This window comes from Myxocyprinus asiaticus, chromosome 12 (assembly GCF_019703515.2).
Source record: "Myxocyprinus asiaticus isolate MX2 ecotype Aquarium Trade chromosome 12, UBuf_Myxa_2, whole genome shotgun sequence".
Lineage (NCBI taxonomy): Eukaryota > Metazoa > Chordata > Actinopteri > Cypriniformes > Catostomidae > Myxocyprinus > Myxocyprinus asiaticus.
The window spans coordinates 11,184,241-11,204,378 of record NC_059355.1 but is presented as its reverse complement, the minus strand read 5'-3'; the positions used below and the strand labels follow the sequence as shown (position 1 = coordinate 11,204,378).

General features: G+C 40.5%; 1 protein-coding gene across 1 annotated transcript in view; it reads left to right on the top strand.

The window, feature by feature from the left end:
• The window catches only part of LOC127448660 (semaphorin-5B-like), an 87,953-nt gene that overhangs the window by 48,397 nt on the left and 19,418 nt on the right, over positions 1–20,138 (top strand). Inside the window, exons 6-11 of the mRNA XM_051711357.1 lie at positions 6,917–6,979; positions 8,130–8,442; positions 10,678–10,963; positions 11,302–11,437; positions 13,225–13,432; positions 13,693–13,900. Of these exons, the coding sequence (XP_051567317.1) occupies positions 6,917–6,979; positions 8,130–8,442; positions 10,678–10,963; positions 11,302–11,437; positions 13,225–13,432; positions 13,693–13,900 (1,214 nt within the window). The remainder of the gene's footprint in view (positions 1–6,916; positions 6,980–8,129; positions 8,443–10,677; positions 10,964–11,301; positions 11,438–13,224; positions 13,433–13,692; positions 13,901–20,138) is intronic.

The following is a 20,138-nucleotide window of genomic DNA, read 5'->3' as shown; positions in this document are numbered from 1 at the left end:
CAGAACTGAAAAAGCGTGTGCGTGCCAGGAGACCTACAATCCTGACTCAGTTACACCAGTTCTGTCTGTAGGAATGGGCCAAAATTCCAACAACTTATTGTGAGAAGCTTGTGGAAGGCTACCCAAAAGGTTTGACCCAAGTTAAACAATTTAAAGGCAATGCTACCAAATACTAATAAAATGTATGCAAACTTCTGACCCACTGGGAATGTGATGAAAGAAATAAAACTGAAATAAATCATTCTCTCTACTGTTATTCTGACATTTCACATTCTTAAAATAAAGTAGTGATCCTAACTGACCTAAGACAGGGAATGTTTTCTACAATTAAATGTCAGGAATTATGAAAAACTGAGTTTAAATGTATTTGGCTAAGGTGTATATAAACTTCTGACTTCAACTGTGTGTATATATATATATATATATTAGGGCTGTAAGATGGAAGTACTGTAAGATATAGATATACATGTGTGTATATATATATAAATATATATTGCACTAAGGATTCAGACATACTACTCATTTGATGTATTGCTTTTAGCATACTGTCAATAGTAAGGAAGTATGCATTTTGTGTCTCTATAGATGTGTTTGGGCTGTCTGGTTGCCAAAAGAGAGTGATCACATCTGTTAGTGGATTTAAATTGGCATATTTTTCAGTTGTATGATAATTTGAGAACAATAATCAACATTGTTTGTAGTCCTCAGATTGTGTTTTGCTTGTGACATGCCTGTTGAAAGCTTTGCACTGTTGTGTGATATTTAAGAGTGACATCACTGGGATTTGTAGAAGACTCCCTGAGAGTGGGCAGATCTCACAAGAATCTGTCAGAATCCAGTGATTTAGGGTGACCTCATGACCCTGTGTCCACAAGAGAGACCCACAGTCACCCCCTTGAGCATACACATACTCAAACACACACATATGACAAGTCCTTTAAACTGAAGTCCTGTGCATATCTTTCCTTTAGATTTCATTCAACATTTAAACATTTCCTATGCATTTGAGGAACATTGCATACAGAAAAATAAAATGTTTTTGCTAATAACTCTGAAACTGTTTGGGCTACAATTGAGGATGTACACCATCCATGCTCTTCTGAAGTCAACATAAAGCGGTATTTGAAATCTATTTTTACCTCTGTAATTATATGCTTTTCTGGGTGAAACTGAATATTCAGTTAGATTTCATTTAGCATTCCCACATTTCCTGTGCATTTGAGGAACACTGCATACAAAAATGTACCATGGTTTTTGATAATCATTACAAAACCATATGGCCTAGAGTCAGTTTTTTTACCCCTCTAATTCCTTGAGTTCTCCTGAATCTTCTGGTCACATGGTGTTTCATTTCCATTTATAAAATTTTTCAGAACTCCTCCGAGGCCATATGTCCAATTTGCACAAAATTTGTGTGCATCATCTAGAGACCCGTATGATATAAATTCTAAAGAAAACTGATTCGTCAATCAACAAATACAGATTCTACAAATCATTTCATAGATACAAGCCAATTAAAACCCATGCCGGCTTATTGACATGTATCTTCAGAATACAAAGTCTAAACTTAATGAAACTTGGTACACTTAGACATTCAGACATTGTGAGGATGCACACCAGATTTACCAAATTTTGCCCTTTGGGGGCGCTATAGCATTAAAACTGTCATAAATCCACAACTGTTTGATCAGAAAGTCAAAATTTGGTATGAATGTTCTTTGGTGCAAGTGCTAACATCCTTAAATATATTCCTAAAGGGGCCTGGGTAGCTCAGTGGTAAAAGATGCTGGCTACCACCCCTGGAGTTCGCTAGTTCGAATCCCAGGGCGTGCTGAGTGACTCCAGCCAGGTCTCCTAAGCAACCAAATTGGCCCGGTTGCTAGGGATGGTAGAGTCACATGGGGTAACCTCTTCGTGGTCGCTATATTGTGGTTCGTTCTCGGTGTGGTGCATGGTGTGTTAAGCACAGATGCCACGGTGGATGGCGTGAAGCCTCCACACGTGCTATGTCTCCGTGGCAATGCGCTCAACAAGCCACGTGATAAGATACGGGGGTTGATGATCTCAGACGCGGAGGCAATTGGGATTCATCCTCCGCCACCCGGATTGAGGTGAATCACTACGCGACCACGAGGACTTAAAAGCGCACTGGGAATTGGGCATTCCAAATTGGGTGAAAAAAAAAAAAAAAAGACACCAATAGCAAACCAATGTCTTTTACATTTCTGTTCTTAAAAAAAGTAGTTTCAGATTCTATTCCGAATTCACTTGTATAAAGTGCATTATAGAACATGACGTCATATAATGCAAATCGAACAATTCTTGACCTCTTTCTGTCCATTATTGTGTTTCGTACCCTTTTCGCATTGAAGTCTGAGGATGACCAAAGATCTCTCACAAATTTTCTGAGGTGAGCATGAAATGGTATTTGTAACCCATTTTGTTTGAGAAGTGTGGAGATGCAGATTCCTGTAAGTCAAAGAGAGAGAGAGAGAGAGAGAGAGAGAGAGAGAGAAATTTGAATGTATTGTTTTTTATCAATGTGTTAAAATCATGTGATTGATTGAAGAACTTACGATGAGTTGGTTTTATCCATTTTACTGTTAAAACGAACAGACCACAGGTCAGAGCAACCAGTATTTTAGTTTAATTTAAAGGATTGTGCCTGCTAGAGAAGACAAGGATGAGAAGATCTTGAGTGTGTTAGAGAGAAAACACAACCCCCTGAGCATCCAGAGGTGACTCAACTCTGACCCCTCAAGATCTTTTCAGGGTGAATTCTGCTCTTCAAATGAAAGTGTCTTACACATGTTTTTTTTAGTGAGTGACTGCAAAGACATGGTTAGATTGATAATCACTTTCTGAACTCATGCTTTATGTATGTCTCTCTTTGTTTTTCCAAAATAACAAGAAAGCAGTTTAGTTTGCAAAAGAGGAAAGTGAACGGATTTATGTCAGAATCATTTTAATGACTTTTGAGTAACACTTTACAATAAGGTTCCATTTGTTAACATTAGTTAACAACAGTAGTTAACATGAACTAACAATGAACAATACTTTAACAGCATTTATTAATCTTGGTTAATGTTAATTTTAGCATATACTAATACATTTTTAAAATCAAAAGTTGTATATGTTAACATTAGTTAATGCATCATGAACTTACATGAACTAACAATGAACAATTGTATTTTTTATAAACTAACATTATTCAAGATTAATAAATGCAGTAAAACATATATTGTTCATTGTTAATTCATGGAACCTAATGCATGAACTAATGTTAATGAATGGAACCTTATTGTAAAGTGTTACCCTTTTGCACATGGTAAGCAATGGATAAATTGAATTTTGTTTAAATGAGACAAATACTTTTGAAAACTGTTTGCTAATATGCCAGTTCTTTAATTATTATACAATGCCGTTTTTTGGTATCATAATAATTGAGAAACTACATGGAAAATCTTAAATTCATGTTTCACTCTCAGAAGACTGCAGTTCAGATTAGCGGCTCTAATATATATATATATATATATATATATATATATATATATATATATATATATATATATATATATATATATATATAAATTAATATGTTGTAACAGAAATTATTGTCAGTGTACATTAATCAGCTTAACTATTTTACATTTCTAAAGCTGTAAATACACTATATTGCCAAAAGTATTCGCTCATCTGCCTTTAGACGCATATGAACTTAAGTGACATCCCATTCTTAATCCATAGGGTTTAATATGACGTCGGCCCACCCTTTGCAGCTATAACAGCTTCAACTCTTCTGGGAAGGCTTTCCACAAGGTTTAGGAGTGTGGTCAAAAATTCCCATAAACATTCTTCCAGAAGCGCATTTGTGAGGTCAGACACTGATGTTGGATGAGAAGGCCTGGCTCGCAGTCTTCACTCTAATTCATCCCAAAGGTGCTCTGTCGGGTTGAGGTCAGGACTCTGTGCAGGCCAGTCAAGTTCTTCCACACCAAACTCGCTCATCCATGTCTTTATGGACCTTGCTTTGTGCACTGGTGCGCAGTCATGTTGGAACAGGAAGGGGCCATCCCCAAACTGTTCCCACAAAGTTGGGAGCATGGAATTGTCCAAAATCTCTTGGTATGCTGAAGCATTCAGAGTTCCTTTCACTGGAACTAAGGGGCCAAGCCCAGCTCCTGAAAAACAACCCCACACCATAATCCCCCCTCCACCAAACTTCACAGTTGGCACAATGCAGTCAGACAAGTACCGTTCTCCTGGCAACCACCAAACCCAGACTCGTCCATCAGATTGCCAGATGGAGAAGTGTGATTCGTCACTCCAGAGAACGCGTCTCCACTGCTCTAGAGTCCAGTGGCGGCGTGCTTTACACCACTGCATCCGACGCTTTGCATTGCACTTGGTGATGTATGGCTTGGATGCAGCTGCTCGGCCATGGAAACCCATTCCATGAAGCTCTCTACGCACTGTTCTTGAGCTAATCTGAAGGCCACATGAACTTTGGAGGTCTGTAGTGATTGACTCTGCAGAAAGTTGGCGACCTCTGCGCACTATGAGCCTCAGCATCCGCTGACCCCGCTCTGTCATTTTACGTGGCCTACCACTTCGTGGCTGAGTTGCTGTCATTCCCAATCGCTTCCACTTTGTTATAATACCACTGACAGGTGACTGTGGAATATTTAGTAGCGAGGAAATTTCACGACTGGACTTGTTGCACAGGTGGCATCCTATCACAGTACCACGCTGGAATTCACTGAGCTCCTGAGAGCGGCCCATTCTTTCACAAATGTTTGTAGAAGCAGTCTGCATGCCTAGGTGCTCATTTTATACACCTGTGGCCATGGAAGTGATTGGAACACCTGAATTCAATTATTTGGATGGGTGAGTGAATACTTTTGGCAGTATAGTGTATGTGCAAATGTTTGTTTTTGATGCTGTCAAAACATCCATATTGTATGTTTCAGCATATATCCTTACAAATATATCATATCTATCTATCGATTTATCTATCGATCTATCTGTCTATCTAAACGTACAAATATGCATGTTTAAATATTACAAATGAAACGTTCAAATGTAATTATGAGATCAGGCTGGAAAATCCATTATAAAATTACAAATTGTTGCATGTTTAAAACTATGATAATCTAAACAAAGAGTAAAATAAACAAACCATTTCAATATTTATTTTGGGAAAATAATTCTATCAATTTTTTTAAGATTACGACTGTCCAACAGTTGAGGCCTCATTTCCACCACACCAAAAATGTTTCCCCTAACAAAGTTTTTTCAAAATTTTGTGTACTTGTTAACCAAGTGGACAAAAGTGTTAGTGAAGAGCAAGTGATGTTTAAAGACAACAAAGATGAAATCAAGGTAAATATCAGTTGTGAGCAGAATATTGAATTGGCCGTCATTTCCAATCAAGCTGTAATTTTGCTAAATTATGCAAAAAGTGTGAAAATATTATTTAATTGTGTGTTTATGATACATAAAGTGTTAGTTATAAAATTTGGACAAAAGATTTGGCCATTCTGTTTAAAAAATGTTAAAAATACACAATACAGAATTTAAGATGTGTTGGAAATGACACTATGGTTGGAAAAAAATTATCAAAATCCTGTGATGCATGTACATTGTTGGACATTGTTAATACACAAATAAAGAAAAATTACGAGATTTTCTGGAAGTCCACAGTGCAAAAGGAAACCCTGTTTTGTGTCAACTACTTGTCTGCGTACTTGCGTAGAGTATGTTTTTTTGGTCTAAATCACTTCATGTGTAATAGTGTGAGTTTAGTGAGTTAGATCGACTATGTTTGTTATCATAAAACTTCCCCCATCACAGACGTTAATGTGTGAAGAGTTGTTTTATCTATGACCTCTTCACTCCTGTCACTCCATTGAGTGTCTGCTGGGATCTGCACTTTTCTTCAGTTGATGCCTTCAATAAAGGTCACACCCAAAACAAAATCATGCTTTATTCTTAGTTTCAATAGTGTGTGTGTGTGTGTGTGTGTGTGTGTGTGTGTGCCTGGTCTAGCTCATTATTTTTGAGGCAGTGACAACAGATAAACATGACAAACAGCAGGAGAGGGAGGAACAAGGAACAAAAGAGAGGAAGAACTATTAAATTGAATGAAAAAATATATTTGAGGGGTTGTCGTTTCACATAAGTAAATGAAAGCGATCATGACAAACCATCCAGTGTTTGCTCATTAAATATTGTGGAATTCAGCAAATCTTTCTGTCCTCCATTATTGTATTTATTTATTGTCATTATTGTATTGTCTGCACACTTATTTAAGCTGAGGAGTAAATGAAAGCACTTGCCATATCTTTATCAGTTTTACTTCATTGAAAGTTGTGTTACATAACCTCTTTAAAGTTTTGGAAGTCGATTCATTGTAGTGAATTATTTCGTTTGGATGGTTTATATCAAACCTTGTTCACAGATTCGTTTGAATCATAAGTCACTAGTGTTCCAAGAAGTATCTGTATGACATTTGAATGTCTTAATTAACACAGTGAAATAAATGTTTATTTAAATTTCTCATTCTATTTAGTATTCCTGCATGTCACCCACTTTACAGTTTTACTTCCTTGTATTTTTCGAACTACGGTTAGTTTTTGACCTGTAGTTTTGCTCCAAAATCATATGCGATAATTGATTTCTGATTGAGAAATTTTGCAGCTTGACTTTTTTTGTTTTGGGACTGGGGAGGAAGTTTTGAGGTCTGAAGGTTACACTGTGTTTTGATGGTACTCAAAAGATCTCAAAAAATCATTTTAAAGTGAATTGGTTATAACAATTAAAAGATGCACGTGAATTAGAGACCATGCTGGACTGGTTACAGTATCTCTCAGTATCTTAATTTCCAACCATGATCTCAGTTGTCTGTTCATTGCAGGCATCGGAATGGGGTGTAGACGAGACCACCAGGAGATCCTGCCAGAGTAAAGGAAAAACAGAGGTGAGTGGGGGCTGGAGAGGTGGTATGTTTGGGTGAGGAGTATTTGGTTTTACTTTGAGCTCTTTGAATGAATATGTGTTATAAAGTGAGTGTCCAGTAAAGAAAATCCCATTCAAAATCTTCATTGAGCAACTGAGTTATTTTGATAACATATAAACCTTTTAAGATGACCAGCTCACAAGAGCTCCAAACCTCTCTAAAGCCATCAAACCAGACCAGACTAGAAACAAGCCTGGTGGCCAGAAAACCAAATTAGGCTGATTTAAGCTGGTTTTTTTTTTAGCAGGATTCCTGGTGAAGCACTACATTACCCATAATCCTAAAACTAAATCCACTAATCAGAGAAGTCACTATAATAGTGGAAATGGGAATAACGGCAATTGCCGCTGCAGTGATTTTATTTGGTGGCTGGAAGATGCTATCTAGGTAATGTGAAATGACCAAAGTTCAGCCATGTAACTCAGTGTGGTGCAAGCTGATAGGTTCTTTGACTTGTTATCTGTTAGCCAATCGGCTCACATGGTGTTAGCTGATTGGTCCTCTGACTTGTTATCAAGTAGCCAATCAAATTGAGACTCTCTCTTTGTCTAACATTTAAATAAGCAAAAGCAAATAAGCAAAATGTATTTTTCTCTGAAACCCACCTCCACCCCAGCTTCACCTGTCTAGATCTGCTACATGGGAATTGTTTGTAATGTCTATTTGTGCTGCAGCAGCATGTACACATGCTAACTCAGTATTTATGTGTATTTTCTAGCAGTAATAGGTCTATGTAATTGCTCTGCAGCAGCAGCATTAGCAGAGCTAGTCTGCCAAGACCAATATCCTATCAAAATGTCATACCCACATTAAATTGCTAAATCTTTCCTAGAGTTGTCACGACTGAACTGATTTTAGCTACCTACCGAGCTAGCTGCCAACCTAATGTTTGTTATAACTGGATGTTATTTTGTTAGAGCAGAAAGACAGAGTGTGTACTAATTTGGTTCAAGTCTTAAAACTCTTAACCTAAGAAGCTTTTGAATTCCTATGGAGAAAATGAAAGGGAAAATACTTTAAGAACTAAAGTGACGCAAAAATTGGCAGTCACTGTTGCAGTCTGTTGTGCTAGAGTTACATGCAGTCTCTTCGCTTTTTCTTGTCTTTTTAGGATGAGTGTCAGAACTACGTCCGTGTCCTCCTGTTGAATGGCAGCCGTTTGTTCACCTGCGGCACTAACGCTTTCATGCCCATTTGTACGACGCGCCCCATCACTGACATCGCAAATATTCTGGATTCTGTCAGCGGAGTGGCCCGCTGTCCCTATGACCCATGGCACAACTCAACAGCTATGATAACTGAGAGCGGAGAAGTTTATGCAGCCACAGTGACCGATTTCTCTAGCCGGGACCCCATTGTCTACCGCGGTCTGGGGAACATGCCACCACTGCGCACCGCCCAGTACAACTCCAAATGGCTCAATGGTACAAAGATGACAACTTGCAACTTGAGTCAATCTCACAAAATTCATCAAGAACGTGTCCGGGTCATATTTCACCCCAAAATCAAAAGAAAGAAATTAGAAATTATTAAATGAAAAATGAAGCCATCCATAATAAAAATAAAAAAAACACTGTTTGATTTTTTTTTTATTTTTTTTTATGACAATTAAAAAATGTCCCCCAAATTCTCATTACTGTAATGCCAAATAATAATAATGGTACAATTACAATATTTACGTATGAGAAGTATTATTAAATATGAGTTAATTTGACTGTTTTACTAATTATTTTATTTATTAGAATATTTATTTATAATATTATATTATATTTATACTTTTAAGTATTTAAGGTAGTATTTTTGTGCTACCTTTAATTTGTTTTAATACATTTAAATACATTTTTATTTTTTATCAGATTTTTTTTACAGTAATATAGGGAATTATAAAAAATTACAAAGTCGAAATTTTGAAAGCATTAGGTGTGTTAAAAGAGCTAAATGCAGCGCAACTGATGGAACAGAGTGTAGGCTTTTGTGCGAGATGCTTAAAAAACAAAAAGACACGACACAACAGTCAAAGATATCTGCCTAGCACGTTTGCATAGAAAGCAAAAAAAAAAGATGCAAAACCCACTTGTGTATTGCCACTTACAATAAGAGAATTGGTGGAAAATAAGGATTAATTTTCTTGATGCAAAATATATTTTTATAAGGTTTTATTTATATTTGGATTTTGAGGTGAAAAGTGGACTAGACATGTTTTTGTGAGATTCAACTTTCTTTAACCTCCTGAGACCCGAGCCTGACTGCTTTGTGCATTTTCCATTTCCCTTTTTGATTTGTAACTAGTAGCACCTAATAAACAATAATAACATTTTTAAAAATAAATTCTAGAGCAAATAGTTTTCCTAAAAACGTATGTCCACATGTGGACAGCGGGGCTAAGTTGTGAAATTGTAAATAATACCAAGCTATAGAAAGTCTCCGGCCATAGAAATTTTTTCTCATCAAATTGTTTATGTTTCCAGAAGTGTTGGTTATTCATGTTTTTTTTGAGATGTTATAGACATTACAGCTGATTTTCTATAAAGCTGAATAAATAATTCTTACTCAAAATAATGGCCAGCATCATCCAATAACTGCCAACCATGTTAAAATAACATTTAGCATTATACAATTCTGAATCTACTGTATATACTGATTATCATTGTCCCATGTCTGCCAAACATATTGAGTGGTCCAAACATCATCTGCAGCCTGAAACTGAACTTTTGGTTGGATTTTAGGAGTGAATGCACTTAGCTGCATAGAAAGCTATAGGATGTCCCCTTGCTCCCTTTTTACTGAATGACTTAACCTGTGCTGTCTGTCTGCACTGGTCTCAGAACAGTTCGAAATGCACCTTAATTTCATCAAAACTCCATATAAAGCCGCTGAAAGCAACATTTTTCATCTTTTGGATGAACCCATTGATTCTCAGTGTGAAATTGCACAGTAAATATAGGAATATATTTACTAATGTTAATGAATAGAACCATATTGCACAGTGATGATAAAATAAATATAACAAAATGTATATTAAAATGAAGTGAAATGACCCACAGATGTGTTAATGTTGTAAGTTATTTAAAATACCTAACATGTTTTTTCAACTTTTAAGGGAATAAGGTCCCAATTTTCACATATGTGGACATCATGTTTATCAGCGCGCTGAAAAAAATGAATGCATTTTTTTAAAGTGCCATATCAAGGGAAACTAAAATTTCAATGAAAAAACTTAAGAGGTTTCTTACCAGAGGCACTTTTGTTGGTGCTGCACCCGTGGAAGTGCTTCACGGAAATCAACGCCATGCTGTTGTGTCATGTGACGTGGTGCGGCAGAAGTTTATCCCTTAAATGACAGTGTAGAGTGTTGTAAACAGTTTTCAGTTGGTTTAAATTCAAAATACAATGTCCATACATGTGGACGCAGGGTCGCATGAGGTTAAATTATCTGTATTTTGTCAATGCACCTCCAAACTGCATGAATAGAAGCAGGAATAACTTTAGAAATCTTATTAATAGTAAAAAAAAAAAAATGTAAAGCTGTTAAATGCTTGAAAAACTTAAATGTTAGCTGACGTGACTGCACTATCAACAAAGTGTGTAGACAAACGTGTTGATTTTGTTAGGTCAAACCACACCATTGTGAGATACCAACCTGAACTTTCTCTCTTCAGAGCCTCATTTTGTCTCGGCATATGAGGTGGGTCGCTTCACCTTCTTCTTCCTGAGGGAGAATGCAGTAGAGCAGGATTGTGGGAAGACGGTGTTCTCTCGTGTGGCCCGTGTGTGTCAGAATGATGTCGGAGGTCGTTTCCTGCTGGAAGACACCTGGACCACCTTCATGAAGGCTCGACTGAACTGCTCTCACTCTGGAGATGTTCCATTCTACTACCATGAGCTGCAGAGCACCTTCTACCTGCCTGAGCAGGATCTTATCTATGGAGTCTTCACCACCAATGTGTGAGTGGATTCTTGATGTATGCAGTTTCTTTCTGCTTTATTTCTCTTGTAATCATTTGTCATCATCATGGCTTTGGTGTATGTTTGTTTTTATGAGTACATTTTTTTTTTATAATCATATTTCTATTATTCTATATAATATTTAATAATTAATATATCGTCAGATTTACATCGACTTTGAGCATGGCTTATCCAATCAGATTTTAGAGTGTGATCTGCCTGTTTAATAATTTAGCGAATAATTTGGCAAATTGTATTTAGAAGGACTGCAATCAATATTTCTTCAATGGAATTTATGTCAGAGCATCATCCTTCCATTCTGTCATTTCTCTCCACAGGAATAGTATTGCTGCTTCAGCAGTGTGTGCGTTTAACCTCAGTGCCATCACGCAGGCCTTTAACGGACCCTTCCGTTATCAGGAAAACCCTCGAACCAGCTGGTTATCAACTCCAAACCCCATCCCAAATTTTCAGGTAAGAAAATAGTACTGCAGCCTCCCTTATAATGTTAGTCAAGATTTCCTGCACTAAAAAAATGTTAGAATTTAGAAAAAAAAATATCATCATCTCTCTGAGCACAAGGGCGTGTTCTGTGTGAACCTCTCAGGGCCCCTTAGACTAAACAGTTCTTTATAACTTGATCCGGCGTCTAAAAAACATGCCGTCCATATAAGAGACGCTAAGAAAACATCAAGATGCGGCACAACAGTCAAAGATGTCTGTGTAGCACTGTGTACGTTGTGGCGGAACATCCCGCCCCTCCCTCTCGACATCGTCGCCCCACCTCTTAGGGCCGTCATTCAGCCAGGCCCACTATGGGAGTTGGGCAGGAGAAGAGAAGAGAAGAGGCGCATAATTAATAAGCCTCATTGGGGCAATTTTATAAAACTTGATAAAATCACAGAGCGGTCTCTGCGCAAAACTCAGTTTAACAACTCTCAGCAGTGCATGCAACTTCATGCAGTGGTGGTCAGTTAACGCACAGATCCGGACCGGAGCACGCAAGTTTCTGTTTTATTCCTGCTGACAGCCAGTTGGATGGAGCCTTTTTGGTGCTGCCATTAAAACGCAGAGTGCGCCTCTTCTCTGGAAGCCGGCTTCTATCTCCTTGTGTGCACACTGGCGTCCTCGCAGATCCAGGAGCAGAGCTGGGAGTGTCCGGCCAAGTCAGATGCGCACGGGACCTGCGCCCCCGGACCCCCGGCAGGAATTAGATGTGATGCTGGGAGGATTGGAGCATGCGTAGTGGCCGACGGGCATGGATGGCCATTCCCTCACACTTGCCGCAGCTCCAGGGAAGACAGGCCGCCAACGGAGTCGCCGCCCCTTGCGCCACGGATCATGGAGGGGAGTGCGTGCGGCCGCCAGACCTCGCTCACATCCTGGATCCTCCTCTGGACACTGCCTATTCTAGACGATTTTTTATTCCTTTTATTTTGGATACTTTGCCCTTGGACATTATTTTCCCCTTTTTTTTTTCTTTTTTTTTTTTTCAATTTGGAATGCCCAATTCCCAGTGCGCGCTTAGTCCTCATGGTGGCGCAGTGACTGGCCTCAATCCAGGTGGCAGAGGACGAATCTCAGTTGCCTCCATGTCTGAGACCATCAATCCGCGCATCTTATCACATGGCTTGTTGAGCGTGTTACCGCGGAGACGTAGCGCGTGTGGAGGCCCACGCTATTCTCTGCGGCATCCACGCACAACTCACCACGTGCCTCACCGAGAGCGAGAACAACATTATAGCGACCACTAGGAGGTTACCCCATGTGACTCTACCCTTCCTAGCAACCGAGCTGATTTGGTTGCTTAGGAGACCTGGCTGGAGTCACTCAGCATGCCCTGGATTCCAACTCGCCCCCCCCTTTTTGAACATTTTATTATTATTTTCAATAAATGCTCCGAGGCTTGATGCCACACCCACTGTGTCTGTCTCTTGCTCACTCCGTCACAATGTTTACATAAAAAATAATCGAAAAAATTCAAAATGTGTTTGTTGTAAATGGCTCCAAAGACTTCTATATGTAAAAGACCTTTGTTACGATTGGCTAACCTCCACATAACTGCATAGTCCACACCATCTAATTGCTGAAAACTGAATGAATGGTCATGGGCATGAAATAATGGTTGTGACGTCACAGTTTCTAAATGACATTTGACAAATGACTAAATTACATTTTTGCAGCTTAGTTGCAGTTATCTCTGGCTCTAACTTAATCTCTCTCTCTCTCTCTCTCTCTCTCTCTCTCTCTCTCTCTGTCAGTGTGGGACGGTGAATGATTCAGGTCCGGGTGGTAATCTAACTGAACGCAGTCTGCAGGACGCCCAGCGGCTCTTCCTCATGAGTGACGTGGTCCAGCCCATCTCCACAGATCCTCTGGTCATGCAGGACAACATCCGCTTCTCCAGACTGGCTGTGGACATCGTGCAGGGTAGAGACACGCTCTACCATGTCATGTACATCGGCACAGGTTAGGGAGAGAAACTTCAGAGAGAGATGACAAAAACGGCTTAATTCAGCCTAAGGTGGTTTGCTGATCTTGGTTGGTTTAAGCTGACTAAACTGGACTATTACTGTTCTCCCAGTACACCCCCCCCCCCCCCCCAAAAAAAAACTAAAATAGCATAACCTGCTTAGCCAGGCTGGCGAACCAGGTAACCACCATAGGCTGTTTTTTTGCAGGGTTATTGTAGAAGACACATTGGTTCAATCGTGTTTTTCACTTACCAGAGTATGGCACCATCATCAAGGCCTTGTCCACGGCCAATAAGAGTCTGCGTGGATGTTACCTAGAGGAGATGAGCATTCTCCCAGACAACGTGCAGGAGCCAATCCTGAGCCTGCAGATCCTGCACAGCGATAGGTCACTTTTCGTGGGGCTTCACAGCAGAGTGCTGAAAATTCCACTGGAGCGATGCTCCAACCACTACACTGAACAGTGAGTCATTGCATGCTCAGAAATACACACTCACGCAATGTTAAATTGCCTTAAAATTGACGGATTAACTTTTCGGGTAGAGAGACCACATCTGCTACACGAGCAATGACTTTCCGTGTTTTTTCACATAATGCTACACACGAAAAAATGCTATTAAATTGACGACAAAGTCTGATTATGTGACAGCACCTTGCACTGACATGTCCTTATGAGTTGCTCATGCCCTTGGACTCAGACAGGACGTGCAGCTGAAGGAGATAAAGTCAATGGCAGTATTTATGAGTAGTCAGAGATATTTCCTCTCATAAATTTCCTGCAACTGGCCGAGAGGCCGACGAATGATGAACTAGGTCATTAAAAAAAAAAAAGTCACTGCATCGTATTTTCTGCCAGAGCTATGAATAGAACACCTATAAATTGTCGAACGTTATTAAAAATATATAATGCATGCTTCACTCTTCCCAGGAAATGACCACATTTACACTGCAGATGAAATTAGATAACAGATCCATACAGTAATCGCTTAACAGACCTTTCCTTTAACTCCAAATAGATGAATTTGAACTGGATCTGTCCAGGCTTGGTAAAATTTCTCACCCTAATAAGTGGTAGACTGAATTAAAAAAATCAAGAACAGCATTTTTGTCAGATCTTCTGAGCACCTCTAAGCTCAGATCTAGTCTGCCAACATATTTTTTGGAATACTACCATAGAGAAAGCCTTTCATGTCATCGGCTGTTCCAAAACCTTGTGAGCTGCCTACATAGGCAGCATTTTAAGGGATAATAGGTAGGAATGCCGTAATTAATACGGTTTCACTATTAACCACGATTAAAAATCTCATGGTTAATTTAACTGCAAGAATTTAGTTTATGGTTAAAAACCATGAAATTTTTTATTTACACGTGGCAAAAAATATGATGTATGCAATATATAATATATACAAGTTTTTTGGTGTAAGCCTTTCTTTTGTGCCTGAGACTTAGAGCAGCTGTTACTATGGTTACGGACGGGGCCGCATGATGCTTGGCCAGGTGTCGCGGACTGAACGTGAAATTTCAATTCATGTGAAACTGGGGCTTACACACAAACTCCAAAACATGACAGAGGAATTCAATCTACCAGACTCGTGTCCACCGAAAAAGCGACTTAAAATCGGCTGTGTGGGAGCATTTGAATGACTGTCTGAAGATGACAGATGGAATACATGCTGACAGAAGTCATATAAAGTTACACATCCTACAAATGGGACAGGGTGTTCAACTTAGCCATCCAAAAAACCAACTAGTGTGTTTAATATTTTTAGGTGTGGTGCTCTTAAAAGGATGAATTGATAGATGCAGCTTTTTGTAATGTTTAAGTGTGCTGACAGTGCACGGTACATTTACGTGTACTATTGGGTCTTAAATCATCCTCATTATTTAAAGCATTGCTTGAGTACAAATTCACCGCATTCAACAATAAATGTCAATTTTAGTCATTATTGGACTTTAAATATCCTGCTTTAAGCAACGTCCTCATTATTATGCATGGCCGAAAGGTTTATTGTGAGATTTTGTGGACAGATTAAAGGACGTTATTTTTATGGAGCCTGTTGTCAATTCTTTATAGTAGGGTGTCTGACAGACAATGGATCGCTTTAAAAAGCTGTTGCAGAGTGTTGCCTCTTTTAATATATACCATTTATTTATTGTGTATTAAGCAGTTTTCCTTTTGTATGGCTGCACTTCGAGTCCATATATCCCTAAGAAACGCATCCACTTACACATTCAATTGTGATATGCTTTTTTTGTGCGGTTGCATAAAAAGAAAATGTGCAAATAATTGTAAAACCGGTTAACTGCAATTTTTTCTCAAAATCTCACGCCATGGCATCCCTAATTATAGGTACTCTCCCGACGTGACGTCTGTTCCAAAAGGCAATTATGCTGCCTAGTAAGAACTTCATTTGTGGAGAAGACAATCCCATAATGCATTGCAAGCTGAGTTAAAATAAATTAATTTTGCATGCCATTTCATGCGTCTTGGGGGTCTATAGATGATACATGCACACTTTTATGCAAATTGGATGAACGGTCTAGGAGGAGTTAGAAAAAGTAGGCTTTTTGGAAAACTCAAATTGGCGGATATTTTTTAATAGACAGAAAGAAAATGGGAGATACTTGTTTTGTTTCGCTTGACTCTGGGAATCAAAGGGAAAAAAATTGAAAGAGAATAAGGATTTGATTGTAGCCCATACAGTTGCAAAGATAATAGCAAACACGTAAAAGTGCGTATTATAGTGTCACCTGGGGTCGTATGAGTGTGTGTGCACCAGTGTTGGGTAAGTTACTCCAAAAAATAATTAATTACTAATTACATCTTCTATATTGTAATTAGATTACTGCACTAATTACTCTGTCTGAAGGCTGTATTTCATGTAAGCATCGTAGGCAACATTCGTAACAGTATAGTAACAGTAAAGAGTTTTAACAATGCACACCGGCCCTTAGCAAACCAGAGCACAATGGAAAAAATGTTGGCTAACCGTTTATCTCGCGCTGAAATTTTATTTGGACTGAAACTTTACAATCTGGAATCATGTGTAACAGTGCAACAGTCACATGAAGTCCTCTTTGACACCTGAACTTCTTCAGAACATTGAATCTTAGTGACACTTGTGCTAAAAACATGGTAGACGCAGCGGAACAAATGAAACATAACTCAGGTGTCTCAAGGTGCGTTTTTAAATATTGAAGCTCATTTTAACTTGACACGGTGTCTAAACTCCATCGGTCCTGCGCGAGACTCTAAAGAAACAGCAAGACACACTGCAGCAGTCAAAGACGTCCGTCTAGCGCACGATTACATCAGAAAGCAATTGAAATAATGCAGACGTGCGCATTCGGTATAAACAGCGTTACACCTAACACTGGTGTGCACCTGTAGTGTTTGGGGTTTTGGGACCATCCTGCTGAATTTGGTGTCTCTAGAACTTATGGTTTTTGTTGCCCAGACACTTTAAGGGCAGAATAATAATAATAATAATAATAATACAGTTCTGCTCTTTTTGTAGCACTATGTGTACAAAAAGCACAAGGACACTTTTGGTGTGAACCGAATCTGAAGGAGGAAGCGGGAGATGGGTAACAATTCAACGTGTGTTTTTATTTCCCACTCAAACTTCAGAACGCTTCCCAGCTTCAACACACTATCCATACACACGAGCACACTGCTCCATGCAACTCTCCCCTCTAGCGGTCTGGATTGCCCTTTTAAATCCATCTCAGCTCTCATTGCAAACACAAAACAGCTATTAGAGGTGATTTCCCACAGGTGTCAGTCCTTACCGTACTCACTCTCTCTGCCTCGCTCTCCACAGACGTCGCTCGGTGCCATCCGGCCTGTCACTTACTCTCCCCACATTTCTTGAGAGGAAATCCACAACAGCCATCTGCGCCCCCGGCCTGTGGACCACATCGAACCTAAACAGCTGAAGAGCTAGATACCAACGGGTGATCCACGCGAGATGAAAGGGAAAAGTCAGGAGAGTGCAATAACGGCTCACCTCAAAGTGCAGCTTTCACTTGCGTGAACGCCTGTTGACACGGCTCTGTCCACTGGACCAGATCTGGTGCCCCCTTTTTAGTAAGATCAGTCAGCGGGCTGGTGATGGTCAAATAATTAGGCACAAACCTACGATAATAGCCAGCCAGCCCCAGGAACTGTCTCACCTCCTTTTTTTCTTAGGTCTCGGGCAGGCTGCAATCGCTGCGGTCTTATCAGTTTGGGGCCGCACCTGTCCATGACCCAAGTGGAAGCCCAGATACCGTACTTCCACCCATCCAGTTGCACACTTCTTAGGGTTTGCCGTGAGTCCTGCCTGTCTCAACAGCTTCAGGACAGCCCTCAGATGCTGCAGGTGCTGCTGCCAATCGTTACTGTAAATAATTATGTCATCCAGATAGACAGCAGCATAAGCAGTGTGCAGTCTGAAGATTCTGTCCATGAGCCACTGAAACGTAGCTGGGCCCTGAACAAACCAAAAGGAAGCGTGACAAATCGGTGTAAGCCAAACATTGTGAAAAATGCAGTTTTTTCACAGGACATGGGAGTTAAGGGGATCTGCCCAATATCCCTTTGTTAAATCCAGTGTCGAATAAAAGCGAGCCGCACCTAACTGATCAAATTTAGACACCGCACTGTCTATAATCCACACAGAACCGGACCTAGCCGTCACTCTTAGAAACCAAAACCACCGGGCTGGCCCAGTCACTGTGGGATTCTTCTATTACCCCCATATCTAGCATGGCCTTTAATTCTTCCCGAACTATTTTTTTTTTTGTGCTCGGGTAACTGGTAGGGAAGACTGCGTACCACTACCCCTGGGGTCGTATCGATATGTTGCTCTATGAGATTCGTACAACCAGGAAGAGGCGAGAACACGTTGGAGAATTCTGCAACCTGGCAACCTCCCTGACTTGTGACAGTGAGAGGTGGTCTCCACAAGTGACTGGGGTGACACACACAGTGACTTTTAAGTTCACCTCTGGTCCGAGCTCCTTCCACTCCAGAACCACCATCGCCAAAGTCACGGGGACCACCTCTCTTCACGGTTTTAGGAGGTTGAGGTGGTAAATCTGACGTACTCCGCCTCTATCTGTTCACTTAACCTCATTATCGATTTCCCAGACTCGCCGTGTGAGCTCAAAGGGCCCTTGCCACTTGGCGAGTAATTTAGAGCTCGATGTGGGGAGGCTTTGACGTTCTTGAGGAACAGGATGAGGGAAAGGGAAGGGGGATGAAAAGGAGAAAGAGAGAGAGAAAAGGACTCGCCATCCACCGGATACGCTGCTATATGGTCCTCAGCCAACTGGATCACCGCCTCCAGCGACTCCGAACAGTGGCACTGGACACACTCCGCCGTCCCCTTCGGCTGCTGGGAGACAAACTGCTCCAGCACCACGATGTTGATGACGTCATCGCTGTCGCCCTCCTCCTCAGCCAGAAACCACCGCCAGCAGTGATCGCGGAGCTGTCGTGCGAAGGCAAACTGGCGGCCGACCTCGCCCAGCATCAGTGTGCGGAAATGCTGACGATGCTGTTCCGAGAGGTTGGCAACTGGGAGTTGTTGTGCCATGAGTTGGGCTTCCCCAGACAGCAGCTCCAGGAAGGCCTCCGGGTTGTCCTCGCGAGCATCACACGGGGTCCTGCTGCTGCTGGACTTACGGCTGAAGCCCCCACCTGGGGCAGCCAGCTCCGCAACACCCACCAGTCCTCCTCTTGGGCCTGGAGGAGCAGCTTCTCCTGCTCCATCCGAGGCTGCATGAGGGCCTGGTGTTGTGCTTGGTGGATGCTGGCGAGGGACTTGAAGACATCTTCCAGTGGCGAGGACGTCATGGCAGCGTATCCTTCCTCCTTCCCGGGTTTCAGCACCACTGTGACAAGGTTCTTTCCACTCTCTCAAAGAGGAAGCGGGAGATGGGTAACAATTATGTGTTTTTATTTCCCACACAATTTTCAAATGCTTCCCATCTTCAACACACTATCAATACACGAACACACTGCTCTGTGCAACTCTCTCTCCCCTCCGGTGGTCTGGATTGCCATTTGAAATCCCTCTACGCTCTCACTGCAAACACAAAACAGCTGTTAGAGGTGATTTTCGTCACTCAGCCATGCCCCCATCACCACAGAATCTTTTCCGTGTTGTGTTTTTTTTTTTTCAATGAACAACAGGATATCCTGTCAATCGCTTGGTTTCTTTTTTCAGCGGCATCACTCCAAACCAAAATCCTGCTCCTTATAACTGTACAATAAACTGCAAATATATTCAGATTGGCTTTGATTGTGCTGCGCAACTGTTTCACATTTAATGTGGACAGACAAATTACTTGTTGCTGGAATCTGATCTATATAGAAGGCGGTTGCTTAAAATGCAATAGACAGCAAGGCAACTCACTCAGTTTTGGAATAGAGAAATTCTGTTTGTATTTAATTCTTTTTTTCCTTCAGCTAGAATGTCACATGTAAGAAGAGGTTTTCTAAGTCATCTGTCAGGTTAATAGCGTAAGTGATTTGTATTTGTGTGCCGACGGTACGAGATTGGTTGTAATATTTAAGCGTTAGAAGAGAGACTTTATATGAGGAACTTGCACTGTCTCTTACTAGCCACGAATTATGTTGCACAAACACACAGTACACAAGATGGACATGTTTGATTCTTGTGATGTAAGAGGCTGTAATTGGATGTGACTTT